Raw genomic sequence first — 26,194 nt, 5'->3', positions numbered from 1 at the left:
CCGATTGCCTCAAAAAACTTAAGTTAAGCAACTCAAATTTTTTAAGTAAACAATAATTATAAATAACAATTAAGTAAAACTGAAAAACTTGAATGTTTAAGTCCACTGTACTTAAAACTGTTGTTTAGCATTTGTAATGTTTCTCATTTTTCAAAGATTTTGATGCAGTGGTTGTTAAACCCAATAAATTCAGAATACTCAAAACATTTGCTCGAAGATCATTTTAGTAGAACTTAAAAAATTAACTTTGTACGACACAAACTCGCTAATTATAATTAATGTTGAATAAACTATCACCTAATGTTTATGGTTAAGTGTTAGTAACAGCACACCAGCATGCACAAACATAACCCTAAAGAGACCATTACTTGCAACATGCATTATGTAACCTTGAAGTTTGCAGCCCATTCTTGATCTAACCACAGGCACTACTCCACCACAGTGGTAACAAAACTTCAACATCACAGAAACACCTTTAAATGCCAAAATAACAGAACATTAAAAAGCAACAAACCTTCCCCTGTATTAATCTTGTGCAAACGCACACACATTAACACTCAATTTCAACATTTCTCCTTACACAGTGTGACGCAAAGCATGCTGGGAACTTGAAATCTGTTGCAACTCAGTTTAAATTTGAATATATTCTTCTGATAACCTCGGTAAACATGGATGACGTCGCTGAGTACACTTAAAAATAATAATTAAAGGTGCAATATGTAAGATTTTTGCAGTAAAATATCCAAAAACCACTAGTACAGTGTTATATATTTTGTTCACTTGAGTACTTACAATATCCCTAATGTTTGCAACTCTTTGTAAATCATGAGAAAATTGTAATTTTAACCAAGGCTCCGGGACGTGTGAGGAGTCGCCTGTCAATTGCGTCATACCCGCGTTACCATCGGTTTCCGGATTTATTTTGTAGAAACCATGGAAACACCAAAAACGCTTTAATATATTACACATTTTAATAGGCGTGTGTTGCGCAATCGCTCCAGCTCCTCGTTCAGCTCCACAACACTTGCTCCTGCTGTGCTTCATACTACAGTAACGTTAATAATCGCTTCCATGAACATGATTTCTTCCCAAATCCTTTCCCGATTGTTTCCACCGGCTGTGATGATGTGAAGACCACATGTCCCAAGATTACGTGCTCAAACTTGACGTCATCAAGCTACGCCTTTGTTTTGAACAGGCCTCTAGCGACCTCTAGCGGTCAGAAATCTTACATACTGCAGGGTTTACTCAAAAATGTTGAGCTGCACAAAAATAAAACTAAACTCCTTTTAAGTTGCATCAATGATTTAACAGACTTTAACTGCAGTGTACTCAATCTTTATAAGTTAGTAGTACTGTTCAGGTTTACAGTGTAGCGAAAACAGTTTTTACCAGTGCCATGGTGCATTTTTGTCTGCCTCTTTTGTTTTTATGTTATTTACAGTAAATTATGCTTACATTTTTAGTGATGTAATTTATGGTCCTTTAGAAACTATAATTGTTTTATTGTGTTTTACCACAGTAGTGCAAGATGGATCAAGGAGGACAGAAGAACGGCGCCAAGAAAGATGAGCGTTTGAATACTTTGGATTATAGCAACAACCCAGTTGAGGGGATTTTACGAAGTGGAATACAAAGCGCCATGTCTGTCGCCCCCACGTCCATGGTTCCTCAACCCAGTCCACTGATGCAGCCAGTTTCCGCTGACCTTCCCAATGGCCTGAGCAATTCACCCACTCTTGAGGAGCACAGCACCTCCACTCTTGGCATCTTTGCTGAGGATTCAGAGCTCAAAGCGGTTGGGAAGGAGCAACGGGCTCAACAACAACAAGCCCAGGGCTCTTACACTTTGGGGGACAGCTTCTCAAGTCTGGAGGCCAGCATTGCAGACCTCAATAGCGCCTCCCCTTCAATGGACTCCCTGATTGGTGGAGTCGACCCCAATCTCTTTCCTTTAAAAACAGAGGACTTTTCTCCCTTGGATAAAGGCGATATGGACCTCGACCAAGATTCCTTTGGTCCCATTGGGAAAGATGTTGATGTAGGCAATCATAAGCTCTTTAGTGACAACACTCTAGACCTCCTGCAGGACTTTGAGTTGGACGGATCGCCCTCTGATTTCTATGTAGCGGATGACGCGTTCCTCTCCACCATAGGTGATGATGCTCTACTTGGAGACTTGACAACTAATACAGAGAAGGATTCGAAGGCCACGATCTCGGTGAGCAGCACAGTCAATGGTGTGAGCACTTCCAGCTCCTCCAACACCACCACCAGCTTGGCCACTGTGAAGGTGGAGAAGGACTCTATAATCCAGCTGTGTACTCCAGGGGTCATCAAACAGGAGAACGCTGGTGGGACTAACTACTGTCAGATTGGTCTCCACAGCACACCCATTAACATTTGTGGTGTCACCACTTCAAGTGGACAGAGCTTCCTCTTTGGGACCGGCTCGTCCACAGCTGCTGTCGGTCAGCAGAAAGATCAGAAGCCTGTCTTTAACGTGTACACCCCTCTGACCTCTTCAGAAGACAGATGGAGCCGGGGCCAGGGCTTTGGGAATGCAAGTGGAATGCAGCAGAGGGCCAGCGAATGCTTTTCCAAAAACTTCTCAAGCCCCTATGCCAGGTAAGATATGAAAGCCTCCTGGATGGTTAGTGCTTCAGTTACAGATTAAATTGACCAACGCTACACGCACTTAATACGTAATCGCCATTGAGACAGAGCGACATGCGTCATAATCTGAAAACCACGCCCACCGGGTGAAAACAATCCCACCCTCTCCATTGCATGAAGCCGTCACCTTGTCATTTCTGACTTTTAACAAAAAAGCAGAACAATGTCTAAAAGCTGCGGTGTGACAGGGTGTGCAGCAAACAAGATAAGCTGTCGACCCAAAAAAAAACGAGCATTTAAGGACACAAAAGTGGATGCAGGCAATTGAGACAAAGCTCAACGTGTCATATTACTCTGAGAACGACACCCACTGGAGGGGAACGTAATTGGCGACAGGAAATATAATATATAACTGACATTACCAGTATCAAAATGTCTACTGCACACATAGGCATACTGAGGGTCATGATCCTACAATTTACCCTTTCTTCCTGCTGATGCTTTACGTCTTAATGCCTGTATCCACTTTTGTCTCCTTAAAGGCTGGCTTTTATGGTTCAGGATGGTAGCTTAGTTCTGGGTTTATTAGCTTGTTTGCTGTACACCCTGTCACACAGCAGCTTTTAGGCATTGTTCTGTCTTTTGTTTGAAGCAAGAAATGAAAAGGAGGCAGCTTACGCAATACAAACTCAATGGAGAGGGTTGGATTGTTTCCCCCCCAGTGTGGGTGTGTCTTTTAGGACTGGGACAAAAAAAATCGATGTGTGACTTGATTCTGAGATTTTCCGAATGCATCGTGAATCGATTCTGAGCTTAATTTTCAACAGCAGATGGCGCTCTAGGCTTGTTTTTAACTGCACACTCAAATGCTCATGAAGAAGAGAGTCTGAGAACGTAATTGTTCAGAATGCTTTTATGACTCGAGATTAATGTAAACAGCCCACTGCAAACATTTGCTTCAACCTTTTTGAATTTTAGAAATGATTATTTTATAGAAGGTTTAAGTGGTGTGCGCAAGGAATTGGAGGCAAGCAGAGTAAGGCTGTTTCTTAAGCACATAGTGAGAGAATCGTGATGCATTCGGAAAATATCAGGATCATTCCAGAATCATTTCTCGATTCATGATGCATCGATTTATTGTCCCAGCCCTAATCGCCACGGATCAACGGTAGAACTAAACTTTTTCCGGAAAGTTCACTTTGGCATGCTGTTTCCTGAAGCAAACTCCAAGCAATCTTTGTTTTGGCCTGATTTTGTTTGAAATTACGTCTCATTAGTTCATCTTTCAATTTTGCTTTAAGTAAATCGGGGTCTTAATTAAAGGAGAAACAAGGAAATTCATTACTCAAAAGTGTGGCAGTGGTATTTTTTTATATAATGTTATAATTTTTTTATTAATATTTTGAATTAGCTTTCATTTTTATATTTTTAGTTTCATTTTAATTAATTTATCTTTTTAAATAATAGTACTGTTTAGGTTTAATTTTTTTTTTTTGAATTAATTAAATTTTTTAGTATTAGGTTTTATTTATTTCCAGTTAGTAATTGTAGTGCTTAAACTTATTTTAGTTATTTGCCAGGTTATTTGCCAACATTTCTAATCGTTTAATATTTAGATATTTTCTAATAATATTTAATATTATTAAATATGTCTAATATTTATTGCAGCTTCATTTCAATTAACAAAACTTTATTTTAAATAGTTTTAGTTAACAATAAAAAAGTGTGGAACCATTTTAGCAGGATTTTAATAGTTTTGGCACAAAAATATATTCAGTATTGAACTGGAAGGAATGCACAAAATAAGAATTTAAATTTGAGAGTATCTTTGATGGGAATAATCATGCCATGCATTTCCTCCAGTACGAAACAGCCAGGAAATGGAGGTCAGACCAGGAAAAAAAATAAAAGACTTTAAAGACTGCTCCTAAATTAGCCTAACAATTACCATGCTATACCATTATTGGTTTGTTACAGTTCAACCCACAGTATTAAATTACTTAAAGATGCTATGAGGTCAATGCAAGAATACAAATCTGACACTGAACATTCAGACAGTACTGCTCCATTTCCTTCTTCACATTCATGTTTGATCATGTTTTTACTTCTATCTCTCGTCAACTATTTGCGAACCCTGACTTGTGTGAGCAGAAATCTTAATCGTATGAAATGTGCTTTGAGGGCATAACAGTAGGGCAGAACTTCTGTGGAAATAATCTGTTAAAGTGCTTCTTTTGTTAATGTAAAAACCGTTGTGTGTTTACTGTAAGTCAAGGAAGTCTGAAGATGACAATACTTTTCAAGGAGTTATGCAACTGACACACATAGGAGAGGGATCTCCATAAAGCAGGTCTCTGCAGCTCGACCCGAAACCTGCTCATCCAATACTGCAGTGGTTTGATTGATTGGTAATGGCGTGTCAAGGATAGAGTCTTTGAGGAAGTGTCTGCATATTTGTCATGTGACAGGGCCATTAGTGACACACCCACATAGTCCAGCTTTGCTGGATGCTTAAAATAAACACAAAGATTGTTTCTCTAATGTCAGAGTCACTGAGTTTAGATTAGGGATTTGCACGAGTACTCAGGCGTGACAGCGACGGTGATCGCTATAACTTTAGTTTAAAAAATATATTGTAGCGCCAATCTGCCATACATAACATTATAATGAGAACACTTTTGTATGTTGTGAATTCTTTGTGCTTTAGTTTTCGGGTTTCAGCACATTGTTATGAGAAGAGCACACTTTCTGGCTAGCAAGTTCACTCACAATTGCATCTTTTTGTGCAGATACAAGTTGTATTGTTACATTTATATTGTGTATCTAGGATAACTGATTAATCTCATATGTGTCATATAGAACTGGCTTCAGTTTACTGTTGTTCATTCGTTCTTCATCTTCCTTTTAGATGTTTATTTTTCGAAAACATTGATGCATTATTGATTATCAAGCAGTGTCGTATTTTCATATTTCGATTGTCATATTTTTATTTGTCAACATCAATTTTCATAACAGTGTTTTAATTAAAATTTTGGTAACACTTTATTAGTTTAGGGTCCAATTCTCACTATTAATTAGTTGCTTGTTATCATGCATATTACTAGGATATTGGCTGTTTATTAGTACTTATAAAGCACATATTAATGCCTTATTCTGCATGATCATATTCTATATCCATTAATCTACCCAATATCTAAAATTAACAACTACTTTACTAACTAATAATAAGCAGTAATTAGGAGTTTATTGAGGCAAAAGTCTAAGTTAATAGTGAGAATTGGATCCTAAGCTAAAGTGCCGTAATCGTCATGATGGACATGCCCCTCCCCCGAGTACTTTGTAAAACAAAACCCTGACAAAAACAACCATCTCTAGTTCAGATCTAGTTCAGATGTAACGCCAGTATTACCACTTCTCGTTTCAGTAATCAGAGTATGGAATCTTACCTGATGTCGTCAAGAAATCAGAATCAACCCTAATTGCTTACTTAATTAGGGCCCTATGAAATACATTTTATTTTTTCTCAAATTCCATTTTATTTTTTCCCAAATTCTGTTTTTTTCCATTTTAATTTTTCTGGATTCCGTTTTTTTTTTTTTTTTTTTTTTTTTTCAGTTTTATTTTTTTTTTGTGACTCCATTTAAATGGTTAAATTAAAATGTAGTAATCAAAAAACATGTCTAATTAATTGAAATAATGAATCTTGTCCAATTTACCAACAATTTAAAAAAAGGTTTTTTTTTAGGGCCCCATGATAAATGTTTTATTCTTTCCCCTCAAATTTTATTTTTACCAAATTCTGTTTTCTGGATTCCATTTTAATTGTTTAATTCCATTTAATGTAATAATCAAAAAGCATGTCTAATTAATTGGATTCCTTAAAAACAACAATATTTATTAATTCAAAAATATATTTTTATGATTTTTTTTTTTTTTTTTTTTTTCAGAAGTTCTGTTGTGTATTTAAATTTTTCTGGCAATCAAATGAATGCATACCATTTAATTTATCTTTTAATCATGAAATTTACATGAAATTTACATAAAATTTTAGCAGTACAGTAATTAAATAGACATTAATATAAGGTTACAGGCGGAGTGTCCAATACAGTGTTGTTATTGTTAACGAATATTAAAGCTATTAAAAATCATTTTCGGTTATTGAAATGAAGCTGAAAATAAAGTATAAATAAAAACTTATAAAAACATTACATAACATTAGATATGTTGCCTTAGCAACTAAATGAAATAAAATACATTTCAGTTGAAGTACTAAAATGTCTAAAACCGAAATAAAAATATAAAATAAAGTAGGGATGCACCAATATGAAAATTTTGGCTGATCGACCGATAACCGATAATTCTTTATATTTATTTATATTCTTTATATTTGAAAGCCGTTAACCGATATATTGGCCAGATAAATCAAAATTAAATAAATACTATTTATATTATATGGTATATAATATATATCAATCATATGACTAAAGGGCTGTCAACTAAAAACAAATGTTTTGGATGTATTTAGGACGTTCATTTACACGACAACAGGGTTTTGGGGGCCTAAAAATGCAAATTTTTGAAAACAATATCGTTATCATCTCTGTGTAAACAACTAAAACCGCATCTGTGAAAACGGTGACGGCATTTCTTTACAAAGTTACAAAGTGTACAAAGAAAAAAATCGTTTTTAGTATATCGTTAATTAACAATGCAGTCCTACTCCAGGAGGGCCACATTTTTTTGCACAGTTAAGCTCAAACACACCTGCCCTGTGTCCGAAATCGCACCCTATACTCTTAAATAGGGCACTATTTGAGGGGACAGCCATTTTTAGTGGTGCCCGAAACCTTAGTGGACATTATTTAATGCACTCATTCAATCACACAATGCACGCAATAATGAGTGTACAACTGATATACGCTCAATGGCTAGAGAATACCCATAATGCATTGTGACAGTCGCACGCTGAATTAATTCCGGCGACTTGCCAGAAGATGGCACCCGCAGCTGAATCAGCCCGGCTCTAAATGATTACTGGGCCACTACATAGTCACCATAAAAAGTGCACCAAAAATGATCTAAATAGTTGGTGGCTCTGGCTAGAAAAACAGTCAGTTAGTGGTTCAGTCACGGATGGCGTGAACAGATGGTGAAACACAAGAGAGGTTTCATCTTTAATTTACATGTGGGCTCAATTATCAGGCCTTTGTGGTCTGCAGGTTTTGAGTGGGAGATGAGGTTGTTTGCAACTGCATCCCAACCTGTGTGACATTTAATGGCTTGCGGCCAGCTTAGACAGAAGCTGCCTCTCTCTCTCTGTCTCTTTGTTTGTCTGTCTCTCACTTTCTCTCTTGTGTGCACGCTATGCGGCAAACGCGGTTGGTATCAGGTCAGCGGTGCCGCTTTTTTCTCACGCAAACATGCAAGTCAGTTCACAACCCTTTTGTTTTTTCAGCATTTTTTTATTCCTATCGCTTCTCTTATGTGACTGTCTTTAACGAGGATCTAATTGAGCCAAACCCTTTGATTTGTAGTGACTCAAACATTCTTCCTGAAAACTTTGCTCAAATTGTTCTTGGCTTTATATGAGTCAACATCGAGTCACTCTCAGGCAGCTGTGAATAAGTAGCTTGTTTTCTCTTTCTCCTCCTAGTCTCTCTCTCCTCTTTTCCCTCCAGCGCACACACCCACTGAGTATTTTTAACTCCGCATAACCAGCTCCACAATGAGGACCTTTGGACTAGTGAAAATGTAGGTTTTCTGGAAAGAGAAGCCCCAGGAGCTGAATAAAACAGACTGTTTGTGCATTGGTGCTCTGAACATGTAGAAAGTCTATATTACTAAAAATGCAACTTATACTTCCGTTGGCAAAGATGCAATTTGATTACACTTGTAGCTGAACAGAGAGACTCCAGACAGAGGAGGTTTATGCACATCGTTCTTCACTCAGATTATTTGACAAGATTGACAAGTACTGATATAGAATATGAGATATAATTGCATACTGAATATGGAATGTCATCTGGCTTTTGGTTTTATTCTCCATGTGAACAAAGCAATGAAGTGATTAAGTCAATATGAAATGCAATAAGTAGAGATGCACCAATATTAAATTTCTCCACTGATAGCCGGTTATTCAGATTGATCTCTGCTGATACCGATAGTTTGGGGGGTCTTTTAAATTAATGATCATTTCATTATAATTAATAATGAATTATTATATTTTGAAAGAAATCTCACTCCATTTCATCAACTTGTTTCAGAGTAACTGGAATACGTTATAAACAAACACATTACTTAAATTAATATTAACACACATTAACTAAATTCATTCAAACTTTCTGAATGTTATTAATTACTATTATTGAATAGTAATTACTATTATTTCAATATTACTACTAATATTGAACATCAGACTGGTTTCTTAGCATTTTCTTTACACAAAGCCCAAATGCAGTGCATTTTCCTGCCCTTTTTTGATTGACAGGATATATCGGCTGTTTTTAAACTATCACATATATAAATCTGATAGTATAAATTTGCTTTTATCGGCCGATACCGATTATTGGCCGATATATCGGTGCATCTCTAGCAATAAGCTTATTTTTAAATAAAAATAAAGTTTGATCCATGTTACACTAGCATAGACCTGCACAATTCTTGATAAATTGATAATCAATCAAAACAATTTTTGTTTAAAATAGATGTGTGTCAGCAGTGTGTGATAATAATGATAATAATCCACCCATTCCTCTTTTTTTAATCCCCATAAGTCATAAGCAGTCTGGAGATTCTCACTGCTTACAGACTCTGCCCCATTAGCATAGCTCCTCCCCTAAGTGAGCTGATATTAACGCACACATATTAACACCATTGCCTTGCCTAGCCTTGTCTAGGTACTGTATATCACACTGCTTTCACTTTAATACACAGATCTAATATACAAATGTGATTTTTTTTCCCCTGTTGTTTACGTTCATAGACAACGAGACGATGACTTAATAAAAATGTTTTGAATGACTAAAACTATGACTAAAATCTACTATAATTTTCGTCAATGAATAAAAATGAGACGAAAATGATAGAGAGGGACGATTTGGGAAGATATCCAGTTAGGACTACTGTCATGTGTGGAAGATGCGCACATTTGAAGTGTAACGTGCTGATCTAACCGCGGCGCTGTTGCACGCTCTACAGGCTCACCGAGCAGCACTTCAGACTGCTTCACAATTAATGAATAGCGCACATTTATGCCAAGCGATTGCTTATGAGCTAATGTTGATGAATTATGAAAATGTTTACTACACAATGTTTATATGGTCATATGTTTTAAATGGTTGTAAGAATGCATATTTTATCTCCCTCGTCTGAACTTGAAAATGAGCAGACTGCTACAGTGTTGACTGTAGACATTTACCAGTTCATTATTGTTATTTTGTTTACACAATAAACTGTATTTAATTTAATTTCTATTTAATTCATAGATAACTACTGTATCTTCTGTCACGGGAAGGAAAGACTAAAGGGGGTCACGCACCGGACACGAAGCTCAGCGCCATGACACGTCTTTAAAATGCGCTGAGCTTCGCGTCTGGTGTGCGAGCCCCTTAAGAACATTATTTGACACACTATTTAATTTATTTTACAAGTATAAGGGTTATTATAGTTAACTAAACCTAAAACCATAAAAAAACTTTATTACTTGAAATAAACGTTAACTGAAATAAAAAAATAAATATATAAGCTTATATTATTTCATCTAGTTTCCAAGCTTTAGCTTAACCTGATGTACTAAAATAACTAAAACAGAAATAAAAAAACTATATAGATATTTAAAAGCAAAATCTAAAAGACAAACACAAAAAAAAAAAAAAAAATGTTTAACTAAAATTACGATGAAAGCAGAAAAACTAAAAATTTTAAACAAAAACTACCTCTGACAACTTTGTCGATCCCTGACAAGTACTGTATTGAACTCTCTTTCGTGTCTTTTTGCACTTGAATGATCAATGTGCTTTAGCAAATAAAGTAACATAAACAGTTTGGAGAAAATCAGATGTATATCAGTGTATTGGATCTGAGAAATGCTAAAACAATTTCCGATGTCTAAAATATGACTAAAACTAAATGGCATTTTAGTCAAATGACTGACTAAGACCAAATCAGAATTTGCTGTCAAAATTAACACTGGTGTTTATGTGAACTTTATGTGTTTTTGACAGTTTAAGTGCAATAAGACTTAGTTTAATACTCAGGAGACGTGCCATCTGACAGGCAGCTTTCTGTGTGCGTGCTTTAGGTGTGTGTGATCAGAAAATGATATATCAGAAATTTAGTCTGATATGGCAGCCTATGCATACAGATAATTAACTTTCATGATGATGAAGAAATGCAATATCACACGAGCGTGACCACAATAGAGATGATAATCAAAACCAAACAGATGTTTTAGATTGTGGCAGAGCATTCGAGGCACGAGCTGTACAGGCTCCGCCCTCTTCTGAATAGGGGGGTGGGGAGCAGCAGCTCATTTGCATTTAAAGATACATGCACAAAAAACAGCATGTTTTTCCTTCCACTCAAAAATGGGCTTTCAATATGATTTGTGGGGTATTTTCAGCTGAAACTTCAGACACATTCTGGGGACACCAGAGATTTATATTACATCTTGTAAAAAGAGGCATAATAGGTTCTCATTAACTGTTTTTTGTTGCCAAAAACCAACTTTCCAGACCTCTACACTAAAAGCTATGTCAGCTACTGGGAAGGTATTCAGTCATTGCATATATTTGACAGCAGACAACCCAAGTTTAACCACAGCCATAAAGAGGGCAGTGACTCTTTCTCTCTTTTATTTCCTTCTTTCTCACTTACTTTTTCACTGTCTCACTGTGGTTCCTGTAGAGCAGGAATCTTGACAGTCAGCAAAAGTGGATAATGGATGCAAGTCACCTCTGTGTTTATAAGTGCTTTAGCACACAGAGATCAGGCTGCCTGAAACACTCTCGGTGCCATTGGTTTGACCTACTTTTTCTTCTGTATCACAGCTGGGCTGAGCAGAGCTTACCCCGCGTCTGCACTACAGGCCAGCGGCGCGACTCAACAAAACACCCACATCATAATTAACAAAACAGTCTAAACTGCATGCGTGCAAAGACCTGAAGGACAAACCTAAGTATAATGTAATATGCTACATACTGTGGTAAAATCATGCAGCCTTGTGCCTTCGGCCGAATCACAGCTGATATTGAGTACAACAGTTCGAACATTCTCCTCTTGGTGCGCTACTTACGCTTATCATTACTGGTTTAAACTCTGTGATATTTCCATTGAGAAGAATACACATAATGTAACTGTATGTCGGCTTGAGCAAACCAAATGTGGTTAAACTGGTTGCAGAGTAAATGTGTCCTACATTTTCTTTTTCTTTTTTACAAACATGATGAGTCATCTCTGAAAAATAGAAAAGCAAGATTGAGCTTCTTGCGTTGTGATTATATATTAATAGAACTATTTATCATGTGTTGGTAATTTTATTTTAAGAATCGTTGCATTTAAAATGAGTGTTTGCACCTAATTCACAAGTCAGTTATATTATCAGAACTTATTCAAGGCTTTGAGAAGAATGTCAGAAGCAGCGATGGCATGCTTAACTTCCTCTTACTGTTTTCATGTGTTTCTCCTAAGGGTAAGAGCCATTTCCCTTTTTTATTGCTGCTTTTTCTCTCCAATCCAGGGAGACTAGAGTCTTTAGACAAGTATTAGGCATTTCCATCAAATTAAACGGGTGATTAAAACTCATGAACTTTTCCGAAATGTCATTATGTGCCATTATAAGGTATAATGAAGATATTAAAACAAATAGACTAATTAAAATGTGTCCTCGTAAACAAATTGAATGTGAGATTTTCAGCCCACTGTCATCACTAGATGGCAGGGCCTGTAGAGATCGATCAATACATCACTAGAAGGATATGTAATGTGGAGGAAATCACATCTATTGTGGCCATCAACTGCAGTCTATAAATAAGTTAACAGAAGATGTAGAGAGTGGGATTTTAGCCACAGGTCATCTCATCATTTGCAAACGCAAATTCTTTTCCATTATTGCATGAAATGAAAATTCACCTTATCTATTTTCTAAATGCATGTAATAGATCTTGGTGTGCACAATTCATACATGCATGCTTCATTTTAAATTTTTTTTTTACCTTGTTGCAATTTCGATATTAGTTAGTTTGATAGATACTTTGCCAAAGAAATGTAGCAAAACACAACGTTAGAGACTTTTTATGTTATTATGAGAAGGGTAAATATATTTTCAGTTCATTATGAAACTGTGGCAGGACAAATTAGACTGTGGTGGGCCACCACAGTGTAGGTAATTACTGGGAAACACTAGCTATGTTTCCATGCATCTATTTTTATGCACATTTTGGGATATTGCATCAAAAACTACTTGATGGAAACGCCAAGATGTGCATGAAAAAACATATGCGCTCATGAGTTGGATACATTTTTTATCTGGCAAATAAACATCCATAAACTACTATGGAAACACATTTACTGAATAAATCCCTCGATGCACATAACAAAAAAAAAAAAAAAAACATGATGTTGTGCGATGGGACGGCATAACTGGACTAACAAGCGGACCGATTTCGAGCATCTGAAAGCATCTGTTTTGGTTGTTCTGAAATGCCTGAGAAAAGTGTGAACTGTCTGCGTTCCCAAACAGCAGACATCAGAAAAGCAAGATAATGCATTTATTGCATTTTGTCTGCCTGCACAAATAATTTATTATTATAAACGAAAATTGTTATACATTGGCTTCTCCTACTTTTCTTAGTGATATTTAGTGGAAGTTTATCAGGAAGTGGCGAATTTGTTCTCTTCGATTGACTACACTGAAGCGCTTATTTATTCGCAAATGTTTCCAATTTTGCACGCAAGTTAAATTCGCAACTTTGGATGGAAACATCCACACTATGCAACTTTTTGCCACTAGAGGTCGCTTATTCAAAACAAAGGCGTAGCTTGATGACGCCTTAATTTTGCGCAATCATGGGAGGTGTTATCTTCATGTCTTCTTTTTTGTCATATTAGATACATTTGTGTGTTGAAAGTTGTTATAATGCTACTCTGCGTTCACTCAGCGGCAGCTATGAGACACTGCAGTAAGCTAGATCGATATTAGGCATGGTAAAACATGGTACTCGCGGGATTTAAACCATAAGACTTACTGCGTTGAGCTATATAACATGATTAGTTTTCTGTTGATGAATGTATCCAAACAGTTGCTCACCTGTTTAATAAAACACATTATATATTAAAGCGTCTTTGGTGTTTCCATGGTTTCTACAAAATCAAACCGAGGGTAACGCGGATAGGATATCATTGATAGGCGACGCACAGACACAGTCCGTGTCCTGGTTGAAATTGCTTATTTCTTTGGGTTTAATCATTCTTGGAAACATTTGGGATAATGGAAGTACACAAGTCAAAATATGTAACATTGTTCTAGTGGTTTTTGTATATTTTAATCCAAAAATCGTACATATTGTTGCTTTAATTAAAAATGTCATATCTGGATCTGGAACACGCCCCTGCAAGCTCACGTTCATCTGCCTTCTCTTTTGAGTGCCACGCCCACTTCTCAACATCCAATCAACAACACCCCACATTTTTTCTTTTTTGATAATATGTTTCACTCAGAATTATTTCTCGGTACAGAAGAAAATATCTGCCGCTACTTCCGTTTTATTGGGACTTTAATAGTTTGATAAAAGTTTAAAAGACTTTCTTTTAGGGTTCAGATTAACCATATGTGTTTGAGGACTTTCATCAAACTTTATCTCAGGGCCTCCGGGCTACCAGCACAATTATGTCTCAAACTATTATTAACATTTTTTCTAAGTTAGAGAGAACAGGTTGAGCCTTGATGCTATTAAATTTAATTGCAGGAGTAACACCAGCTCAATAAACCGCCAAAAAAAACAGCTTTTTTTTATGTATCAAGAGTAGATGTGAGTGTACTTTATATATTGCATAACCATGAAGTTTGTCTGGTAATATCAATAAAGAACTTCACACAAATGAACGGCATCATATTTGATTATTTATTTGGAACTTGATGGATGCAAACCAAAAGATAATATTATTGATAGCAGTAAATCAGGCATCTGTGCAAAAACAACTTCACATTATGTAACATGATAGTCATAGACTTAAAGCAGACTAATACATACTTATCAACTGGGTCATGTATTAATGCTGCAAGTCATGACATTGCTTAACATCTGTAAACAAAGGAAGTTTCGCCAGTTTCACTTTGTGCCAAACATGATTTGTCTTGTCTTGGCTTGTTTGGGACATGTCTCATTCTGTATCTTCACATGACTCCATGTTTCTCTCACGTGTGAATACAGTAAAGCAGTGTTGACCACTGATAGTCATGCAAATACATCAACTGTAGTACATCACAAAATCTGTACCAGTTGAATCTTGGTATGTTATTATACAGCCTGTATCATTGTGTACTACACAGTGAATTTAGACCGAAAATCATAATGATACTACAGCTGTTTGTCTTTAATGTTGTATTTGATCACTGATCTACACAGTTATAAAAGCAGATGTTATCTGTTATTGCATGAAAACACATTCGTGCTGACTAAAGAGGACATGCAACTGTTCTCTCCTCCTTTTCGCTTTGCTTCACTTGACGGATTTGCATGCAAGCCCCTGTTTATTTTATTCCTGCTACACTGTGAAGGACTACTTGTATTATCTTTCGCTCATGCTGAATGTGTGTGTGGGCGTTGCACATGTGGCTTCGTGCAGCCAGTGTGGAGGTGCTACATGTTTAAGGCCACATTCAGCCGTCGCCCCCTGGTGGATAGTCTAACATCCTCTATTATGTTTTGTAATCATTGCTTTGGCTTTAACTACTTGTTATTAAGAGATATATATATATATATATATATATATATATATCAGTGATAAATACATTTGTGTTGAGTTCTTGTCAGTCCAAGTGAACAATGTTGATTATTATTTAATTAAATTTTTTTTCTGTACATTAATATGCTCCTGTGTTCTGTGTGTTTCAGACCTGAAGACAGCACTGCCACATCCTCAGCTGTTGGAAAGTCCGGCGTACACAAGATCTGTCTGGTGTGCTCCGATGAAGCTTCGGGCTGCCATTATGGAGTCCTCACCTGTGGAAGCTGTAAAGTCTTCTTTAAGAGAGCAGTTGAAGGTGAGGAATACACCTGTATCCTTGTTTTATATCTGTGGCCAGCATTTTTTTTATTAAAAATACAGTAAAAACTGTAATATTGTGAAATATTATTACAATTTAAAATAATGGTTTTCTATTTTAATATACTTTTAAAGTATAATTTATTTCAGTCATGCAAAATTGAATTTTCAGCATCATTACTCCAGTCTTCACATGTGTCACATGATCCTTCAGAAATCATCTAACATGCTGATTTATCAATGTTTGAGCTGCTTAATATTTTTTTATAACCTGTGATACTTTTTCAGGATTCTTTGAGGAATAAAAAGAACATCATTTATTTAAAGCTGCAGTCTATCATTTGTTTTTTTGTTAAAAATCAATTTTTGAGCAAGTAAATAACCAGCCAGTGTTCAAAACTGTCTCCTTACCTTAGCCTGATTCATAACGGTAAGCTTGTAATAATGTTTTCTAATTCGAGTGGTACTGAATCTGATTTCCGTGGGAAATTTGAGCATGCTGCCATTCGTCTTTGCGTCATTATGTCACGTCTGTTTACATAAAAAACGAGTCCCAGCTAGTAGCTATATCATGTGAGGATGGCGGATAATTGATAGTTAGAGATTAGACTTTACAGAAATTGAAATCTACAGGTAACGCCAATACACACAAAGTATAACAATAATAATAATTTGCACGGTTTGATGTGATATGAGCTAAGTGATCTTTAGATTTAATCACCATTAGCAGCGATTTATTGTAATCCTTTTTTCCCCTCAGTTGGTCAGAACAAAAGTGGCCGATATGTTACTTGCTTGTTCAGATGACATTTTCCAGTGAAAATTCTTATTTTGGTCATACTTCCAAGACTACAATCTGTGATTCTGGAGTACATTCTCCTCAAAACATTAGATTCATCCGTGCTGAGGAGCCGTGCCGATGCACAACCCATGTAAAATTCCGCATCTAACTGCAATTTCAGGTTTCAAAGAGAGATGGCGACACAGAGGCAAAACTTACAGACTGCAGCTTTAAATTAGAAATCTTTTTTGGCAATATACACTACTGTTCAAAGTTTGGGGTCAGTAATTTTATTTTTTTATTTTTTGAAAGAAATCAATACTTTTATTCAGCAAGGATGTGTTAAATTGATAAAAAGTGATACCAAAGACTTATACTGTTAGAAAAGATTTCTATTTTGAATAAATGCTGTTCTTTTTAATCTTTTATTCATTAATGAATCCTTTAAAAAGTATTACAGGTTCCAAAAACACAACTGTTTCCAACATTGATTATAAATCAGCATATTAGAATGATTTCTGAAGGATCATGTGACACTGAAGGCTGGAGTAATGATGCTGAAAATTCAGCTTTGCATCACTGAAATTATATTTTAAAGTAAATTGTAATGATATTTCACAATATTACTGTTTTTGCTGTATATTTGATCAAATAATGCAGGCTTGATGAGCATAAGAGACATTAAAAATAGTAATGTGTCCAAACTTTTGATTAAGTACACTACAGTTGCACATGCAATACATTTAAGCACATTTCTTTTTCACAAGGGATGAAGGCTGGTCAACAAGACAAATCAGTGGGAAACAAAAATATGTGATATTCTTTGCCTGATTAGGTAGTTAGAGACCACGACCTTCCAGCATGCTCTGATTTCTCATTGCATGTCTATTTCAGATGAGTCGTACTATGAGTCATTCGTCTGTGAAATGTATCTCTGCTTGAAAGAGGAAATGCATTCTGATAATATGTAGAAAATAACGTGAATAGGAACTTCTGTTAATTGCTGTTTATTTTAGTGGCAGAAATGTTTATTGTTCATTTACAAAAAGTAGCAAATTCATGCTTGACAGCTTCTGTTCATGATGAGCGAGTGCATCCTGTCTAATCCACACTACTCTTGATTCTCGTAGGGCAACACAATTACCTGTGCGCTGGACGGAACGATTGCATCATTGACAAAATCCGCCGGAAGAACTGCCCTGCCTGTCGCTTCCGCAAATGCCTCATGGCAGGCATGAACCTAGAGGGTAACACACAATGTTCTACTTCTTGCATAATTATACCAGTGTGTCCCCAAATGTCAGTTTAGATTTATAACAAATGTAAAATTCAATAAAAGGAAATGCATAAAGTTTGACTATTGTAAACTTTCTTCATTCACTGCTCAGCCCGTAAAACCAAGAAGGGGCGTCAAACAGGAAAGGTAATCCAGCAGCCGACGATTCCAGAGCGCAATCTTCCTCCGCTGCCCGAAACGCGGTCACTGGTACCCAAACCCATGCCTCAGCTGGTGCCCACCATGCTCTCACTACTAAAGGCCATTGAGCCTGACACCATCTACGCCGGATACGACAGCACCATACCAGACACGTCCACCCGCCTCATGACCACTCTGAACAGGCTGGGCGGCCGGCAAGTCATCTCTGCAGTCAAATGGGCCAAAGCTCTGCCAGGTACAACTTGGGACATCTTAAAAAAGACCTTCAGCCGCATAACATACTAAAAACCTCTTTTTTGCACTTTTTAGGGTTCCGGAACCTTCACCTGGACGATCAGATGACCCTCCTGCAATGTTCCTGGCTGTTCCTCATGTCTTTTGGACTGGGTTGGAGATCATACCAGCAGTGTAATGGAAACATGCTGTGTTTCGCTCCAGACCTGGTGATCAATGAGTATGTATCTCATATAACAGGCCACGTGCAATAAGCCCCAATGTGTAACAAGAACTGGAACTATTCGTTCTGGCTCGACAATAAGCCTTGTCATGTGCTTGGTCATTCACTTGTATTAGGAAAAAGTTACTTGTTAAAAAGGATAATTTATTCTGAAGCAATATTTTTATCAGTGTTCTATCAGCTTTTACAGACTTAAAGGATTAAAATATCCTGATAATTTCCTCACCCCCATGTCATCCAAGATGTTTATATCTTTCTTTCTTAAGTTGACAAGAAATTAAGGAAAACATTCCAGGATTTTTCTCCATGTCAGTTTCAGTGCAGCTTCAAAGAGCTCTACATGATCCCAGACGAGGAATAAGAGTCTTATCTAGAGAAACCATCGGCCATTTTCTAAAAAAAAAAAAAAAAAATGTGTATACTTCTTAACAACAAATGCACATCTTGCACAGATCTGTGATGCACCACGCATTACATAATCACGTTGGAAAGGTCACACGTGACGTAGGCAGAAGTACCAGGTAGGGCGAAAAACTCATTTTCTCCTCCAACTTCAAAATCGTCCGACATCGTTTTTACTTTTTTTTTTTTTTGTAAAGGGAGTGCAAGACGAGCATTTGTGGTTAAAAAGTATATATATACATATATATATTTCTCTAGATAAGACTCTTATTTGTTCGTCTGGGATCATGTAGAGCTCTTTGAAGCTGCACTGAAACTGACATTTGGACCTTCAACCCGTTGAATCCCAGTGAAGTCCATTATATGGAAAAAAATATTGGAATGTTTTCCTCAAAAACCTTCATTTCTTTTCGACTGAAGAAAGAAATATCTTGGATGACATGGGGGTGAATAAATGATCAGGAAATTTGAATTCTGAAGTGAACTAATCCTTTATTGTTATGAGATTAATGTTTTAAATACATTTTTGAATATACAAATGAGAAATGTTGGGAAAAATGCAATGATACTTTTAAACATGAACCTAAACTGCCAGTAGGTGGCGGCATATCACTTAAAGAGTGACGTTAGCTGGGTTTCCATCCAAAAACAAAGCAAATCTTTTCAAAGTTCATAAAAAAAGACAAATCAATGCCAATTAGGTGCATTTTTATGAAGTTGTTCAATTGGATGATGGTGGTATTGATAACCTAGTATCCAACAGTAAATAAAACACCATAAACGAGCGGTCAGGAAGGGTTCACCTAAACACTTATGAATGAGAAAACAATAAATGAGAGCCGTCTGAACTCCTGGACAACCCTGAAAAACCCATGACACTCTAGTATAAAAGTATGCATTTGCACACACGAGCGCCAGTACATCCAAACTTAATGCATCATAACAGAATCAAACAAAGTATTTTGTTACAAACCATCAGCTGAAACAGCCGATTATGATTAGTTACTTTCGCTGCGTCAGAATTTATTCGGCAAATGTGTTTCCATCTCCCATTATTTTCTTACAAACCACCTCAAGTGATTTTTATTCGAACTTTGGCGTTTCAATCACTTGTTTCTGATGTGATACTTCAAAATGCGCATAAAAATGGTGATGGAAACATATCGAGTCACAGCTATTGAGTCATTCAAGTGATTCGTTCAAAACACTGAATCATTGCTTTGAGAATGCGCAGTAGTTCTGCTGTGATCTTTGTTTGGAACTATTTTCATTGGTGAAATAGAACAAAAATAGTCAGTATTGTGTCAAAAATGTAAGTAACTTAATATTAACTACTTGTTTATTGAACTATAAAATCAACATTTGTAGTCATGATAATATTCAGCAAAATGGCTTCCTTGGTCATGTTATGTTACTTAACTATATCATATGTTATAAATAAAAAAAACTCAACATCTTTTATTTCGGCTGTTTAACACCCCATATAAGAGTTATTTGTCTCTGTCCACAGAGAGAGGATGAAGTTGCCCTACATGAATGATCAGTGTGAACAGATGCTGAAGATCTCCAATGAGTTTGTGAGACTGCAAGTGTCCAATGAGGAGTACCTGTGCATGAAAGTCCTTCTGCTCCTGAGCACAGGTGAGCTACTTCAGAAGACACGGATGCTTGATCCATATATATATATATGGTCAAGATGTATTAAATGAGCTTAACAAACCAACATAATTTGACCATAACAAACCCATCTTATGTTTTTTTGTGGTTTCTCAGTACCGAAGGATGGTTTGAAGAGCCAGTCAGTGTTTGATGAGCTGCGAATGTCTTACATTAAAGAACTGGGCAAGGCCATTGTGAAGAGAGAGGAGAACTCCAGCCAGAACTGGCAACGATTCTATCAGCTCACTAAGCTACTGGACTCCATGCACGATGTAATGAAGTTTATCCTAAAAATAATGCTCATAGAAAATTATGGCTCTGCTCCAAACTCTATACAGGAGGCAGCTCGCAAACTGAGATGGACTAATATAAAACACTGTTCATAGGCAGCAACTCTGTGCGTCATACTAATGCTGCTCGGGAGACTCAGTTCAGCAGTTTATCCCAGTAGAGCATTGCATGTTGCTAAGCTAATGATGCAATACTCTAATAAGGATGGATATACATGGCTCTCACAAATATTGGGTAAAATAGACCTTCTTATTGTATTTTACTTAAAGGATTAGTTCACTTCAGAATTTAAATTTCTTAATAATTTACTCACCCTCATGTCATCCAACATGTTTTTGTCTTTCTTTCTTCAGTCGAAAAGAAATTATTAGGAAATTATAGGATTTTTCTCCATATAGTGGACTTCACTGGGATTCAACGGGTTGAAGGTCCAAATGTCAGTTTCAGTGCAGCTTCAAAGAGCTCTACATGATCCCAGACGAGAAATAAGAGTCTTATCTAGAGAAACCAAAGGTCATTTAAAAAAAAAAAATTAAAAAATTACATATTTTTTAACCACAAATGCACATCTTGTAGTCACTGGATCAGTACGTCTGCCTGTGTCACACGTAACCTTTCCAACATGATTACGTAATGCGTGGCGCATCACAGGGCAGTACAAGATGAGCATTTGTGGTTAAAAAGTATATAATTGTATTATTTTTTTAGAAAATGACTGATTGTTTCTCTAGATAAGACTCTTATTCCTCATCTGGGATCATGTAGAGCTCTTTGAAGCTGCACTGAAACTGACATTTGGACCTTCAACCCGTTGAACCCCAGTGAAGTCCACTATATGGAGAAAAATCCTGGAATGTTTTCCTCAAAAACCTTCATTTCTTTTCGACTGAAGAAAGAAAGACATAAACATCTTGGTTGACATGGGAGTGAGTAAATTATCAGGAAATTGTAATTCTGAAGTGAACTAATCCTTTAATAGACTGCACTATATTAAATCATTTAAAGGGATAGTTCACCCAAAAATGAAAACTTGAGGTTTATCTGCTTACCCCCAGTGCATCCAAGATGTAGATGACTTTTTTCTTCAGTCGAATGCAAATTATGATTTTTAACTGCAACCGCTGTCGTCTGTCAGTCAAATAATAGCAGTGATTGGGAACTTGAACAATAAGAGTCGAAAAAACTTTCATAGACAAATCCAAATTAAACCCTGCGGCTCGTGACGACACATTGATGTCCTAAGACACGAAACGATCGGTTTGTGCGAGAAACCTAACAGTATTTATATCATTTTTTACCTCTAATACACCACTATGTCCAACTTCGTTCAGCTTCCGGTTAGTGAGGTCAGATCGCGCTCTGACAATGGAAGTGATGTCTCGCGCTCATTGAAGTATATGGGCGAGACATCACTTCCGTCTTCAGAACGCGTTTTTTGACCTCACTAACAGGAAGCTGAACGAAGTTGGACATAGTGGTGTATTAGAGGTAAAAATTATATAAATAATGTTCGGTTTCTCGCACAAACCGATCGTTTCGTGTCTTAGGACATCAATGTGCCGTCACGAGCCGCAGGGTTTAATTTTGATTTGTCTATGGAAGTTTTATTTACTGTTATAGTTGAAGTTCCCATCTACTGCTATTATTTGACTGACAGAGGGCAGCGGTTGCAGTTAAAAATCATAATTTGTGTTCAACTGAAGAAAAAAAGTCACCTACATCTTGGATGCACTGGGGGTAAGCAGATAAACATCAAATTTTCATTTTTGGGTGAACTATCACTTTAAATATTACTAAATTTATATAATATATTATAGTAAAATAATTAGGGGTTCAATCATGTAGCGCTGAAACTCTATTGTAATTGTTAAATTTTCCAAGGATCAGCATTTCGCCTTAAAAGTGATCAGGCAGACCAAACTAAGTCATAGAGGCTTGAAACTGTCTACAGCGTCACCAAGGCTCGCCCCAATCGGCCTGACGGGGGCGCTACAGCGGTGAAAAATACAAAATGGCTCATAACTCCTAAACTGTTTGTCACAGGCTTATATCGTTGGAGACGCACGTCTCAGATTCGATCTTCGCCCTGACAAAATGTTTGTGTATTTTGGATTTTTCGCCTGATCGGAACCAAACCAATGCAGAAAGATTCTCTGCAGGTCAAACATCAATAATTATCAAAAAAAAAGTTAGAATTTCATTTCACTAATGTTAAGGGGTGGAGCCACTTTTACTAAAATGTCTGTAACTCTTGAACCAAATTAGATTAGGGCTCAATTTTTAATCACATGAAAAAAAATCTCAGCGATTGGCCACTTGGTGGCACTATAAAATAAAGTATGAATACGGCTATACCTACACAACAATCAGTCCGATTGATCCCAAAAAACCTCTGTCGGCCAATGAAGTTCGAGCGGATGTCAAGGTTAATGGAGGCTGATTGTAACGAAATTCGCTAAGGCCGCTTCGCATTATTCAGCCTTTAAATGAAGAGTTTGCCTACTGACTGAGTTTTGAAACAGAGCAAATGTCTTTTATGTCATGTAATTTTAATTTAAAAACAACATAAATCATAATTGGTCCTATTTCTTGATGTACACTGCTATTTAAAAGTTTGGGGATTTAAAAAAAAAAGTATTTTTTGATCACCAAGGCTGCATTTATTTGATCAAAAATGCAATAAAAACAGTTAAATATTATTACAATTTAAATAACTGTTTTCTCGGTTACTGTTACTCCAGTCTTCAGTGTCACATGATCCTTCAGAAATCATTCTAATATGATGATTTGCTGCTCAAGAAACTTTTATTACAATTGTCATTGTTAAAAAAGTTCTGCTGCTTAATATTTTTGTGGAAACTGATACATTTTTTAATGTCACACTTGATCGATTTAATGCATCCTTGCTGAATAAAAGTAGTAATTTCTAAAATAACTTTTCATTCGATGACTAAGTGCATTACAGATGCTGTTTGAATCTCTAACCCCTCTGTATCTCTTCAGATGGTGGGTGGACTCCTGAACTTCTGTTTCTACATGTTCGTGAATAAATCCCTCAGCGTGGAGTTTCCCGAAATGCTTGCGGAGATCATCAGCAATCAGTTACCAAAATTCAAAGCTGGGAGCGTCAAGCCGCTGCTCTTTCACCAGAAGTGAATCTCCTCCCAGCAGCAGGACACGATGCCTTAAACATCCACCCCATCCCCTCACTCCAACTCCACCCGACACAGCAGAGGGAGGCGGAGCTACGGCGCAATGAGGGCGAGGGGTGGGGACAGTATGCAACCCAGCACGGAACTCCATGATTGACCAGAACAGAGTCGGAGGAAGAGACGGGTAATTAGAGGTTCTAAAAAGCTAACAAATGGCTGAACTGTTGAAATGACATAACCTTGAATCTCATGGATAGGTTATCCCATATATGTCGTCTCAGGTGTTTGACTCCCAGAATCAACTATTAGTAGAAGAAATCTTATTGTCTAAGGTCACTTACTATGTAGTGTTCCACAGGTCTTTTATTTTTGGAGCAGATGCAGCACTTACAGAACAGTATGCGCAGATTATATCGTCTCTTTTACCGATTTATCTTCACATAGCATACTTTTTAACTTCAGATGATAACAGTTTAAAATAATCATTTCAAATAATATGTACAGAGATAATGGCTTCAGCTTGGTTTGAGAAAATAAAACGCGTTTTGTTTAACAACATATCATCACAGTTTTAAAACAAGTCATGTCATTAACAGAACTGCATATATATATATACAGAAAAAGGGAAAATATGTGCCTTTTTTTTAGCTTGTTTCCTTTTTAACCGTTGGTCTGCACCAGACACCCATTGTTTTAGGACTTCTTCATAGTTGATTGTACTTTTATACCCACTTGCACTTGTAATTTTAAAATAACGGCTGTTTTCTTTTCTTTTTTTCTTTTTTTTTGGCAGCTCTGTAATCATTAGTGTGAAATTCAAAAAAGTGATCCTTATCGATAAGACATGGAGATGCATCTAACGATTATTTTTACACTGATTGGTCAGTCGAGAAATGCAAATCGAGCACTTTCACTTCTTGTAAATGCTTTAAAGTGGCTGGTTTAGGTTTGTTCTGCAGAAAGGTGTATTCATGTCGAAGAAAGCCATTTATTATTAATTTCACCTGTTAACTGATAGAGGAATTATGCAATGTGAAACATGAGTTTTTGTTTTTTATTGTGTGTGTCGTAATTGTTCCTTTATTGCTGGCTTACATAGTAATGCCACGGGATACAACCAAAACAGGTTGCGGATTACGTTCTGAATTCATACAGATTTTTTGTAATAATAGTCAGATACCGTACAATCACGCTCAGCTACACCAAACATCAACTCAGGCCCATTTCATTTATATTTGCAGCACTTCTCAAACTCTAGATTCTGTATGTTTTTTAACCTTTTTCTTTTAATCAGGTCTAATCCATTAAACTAACCTCGGCTGTCTGATCGTTCAGTCAGTCGAACCGTGGCGCAGGAGCAGGGTTAACTCTGGGAATTTCTACTCACCTGTTTTGTTATTTCTGTGCCAAACGTATATTGCTTTCAATTTGTACAATATAAAACTGTGCTTGTCTTAACAGTTGTCAAAAGTATATATATTCAAGAGAGGGAAAAGATGAGAATATTTTAAATTTCTTCCGTGGAATCTTGTTTTAATACATGAATAAAAATCAGATGATATCTCCAGCTTCAAACTGCTTAGCGTTGCATTGTGTGGTACAGATTTAGCGATCAACACTTATTTTCAAAATCTAATCAATATCTGAGCAGCACTTTTCACTTTGCTCTTTTGTTCCTACAGATATATATGATACAAATAAACAGATGTATTTACATGAACTTTTGCAACATGTCTAATAAAATGTTCTCTTAGACCCTATAGTATCAGGAGTGGCTTGTCATGTTGTCAGAATTCAAAAGCATGGAAAGGTGGGTGGGATTTAACTCAATGCTTGGTTGTCAAAAGGTACATATTCTCACCTCTTATGGGGCGAGGGTCAGCTAATAAAGAGGCAAGAAATAATCATCCTAAAAAATTGTCATGCAAAGAAACCTTGCACTTGCAATGCGTATTAATAAGTTGTGAAAAAATTGACACGTGATCCGAATCATGATTCGACACAAAAGATTCATAACGCTCCGAAGCTTAATGAAGCAGTGTTTTGAAATCAGCCATCACTATATATGTCGTTATTTTGCTTTATAATATTAATATTGAATGTTTTTAGTACATTAATGGATCTTGAGAGAGGAA

At 36.5% G+C, this 26,194-nt stretch overlaps 1 protein-coding gene across 1 annotated transcript in view; it reads left to right on the top strand.

Annotated features, from left to right (window-relative positions):
- nr3c1 (nuclear receptor subfamily 3, group C, member 1 (glucocorticoid receptor)) overlaps nt 1-25,837 on the top strand; it is a 28,355-nt gene extending 2,518 nt beyond the window's left edge. Inside the window, exons 2-9 of the mRNA XM_067385034.1 lie at nt 1,523-2,628; nt 15,729-15,877; nt 17,791-17,907; nt 18,049-18,333; nt 18,408-18,552; nt 20,468-20,598; nt 20,731-20,888; nt 23,911-25,837. Of these exons, the coding sequence (XP_067241135.1) occupies nt 1,532-2,628; nt 15,729-15,877; nt 17,791-17,907; nt 18,049-18,333; nt 18,408-18,552; nt 20,468-20,598; nt 20,731-20,888; nt 23,911-24,063 (2,235 nt within the window). The 5' untranslated portion in view covers nt 1,523-1,531 and the 3' untranslated portion in view covers nt 24,064-25,837. The remainder of the gene's footprint in view (nt 1-1,522; nt 2,629-15,728; nt 15,878-17,790; nt 17,908-18,048; nt 18,334-18,407; nt 18,553-20,467; nt 20,599-20,730; nt 20,889-23,910) is intronic.
- The last annotated feature ends 357 nt before the right edge of the window (nt 25,838-26,194 follow it).

The sequence above is a fragment of the Chanodichthys erythropterus genome, chromosome 1 (assembly GCF_024489055.1).
Source record: "Chanodichthys erythropterus isolate Z2021 chromosome 1, ASM2448905v1, whole genome shotgun sequence".
NCBI lineage: Eukaryota > Metazoa > Chordata > Actinopteri > Cypriniformes > Xenocyprididae > Chanodichthys > Chanodichthys erythropterus.
Note: the sequence above shows the minus strand (reverse complement) of the source record. Positions and strands in the feature narration are given on the sequence as shown.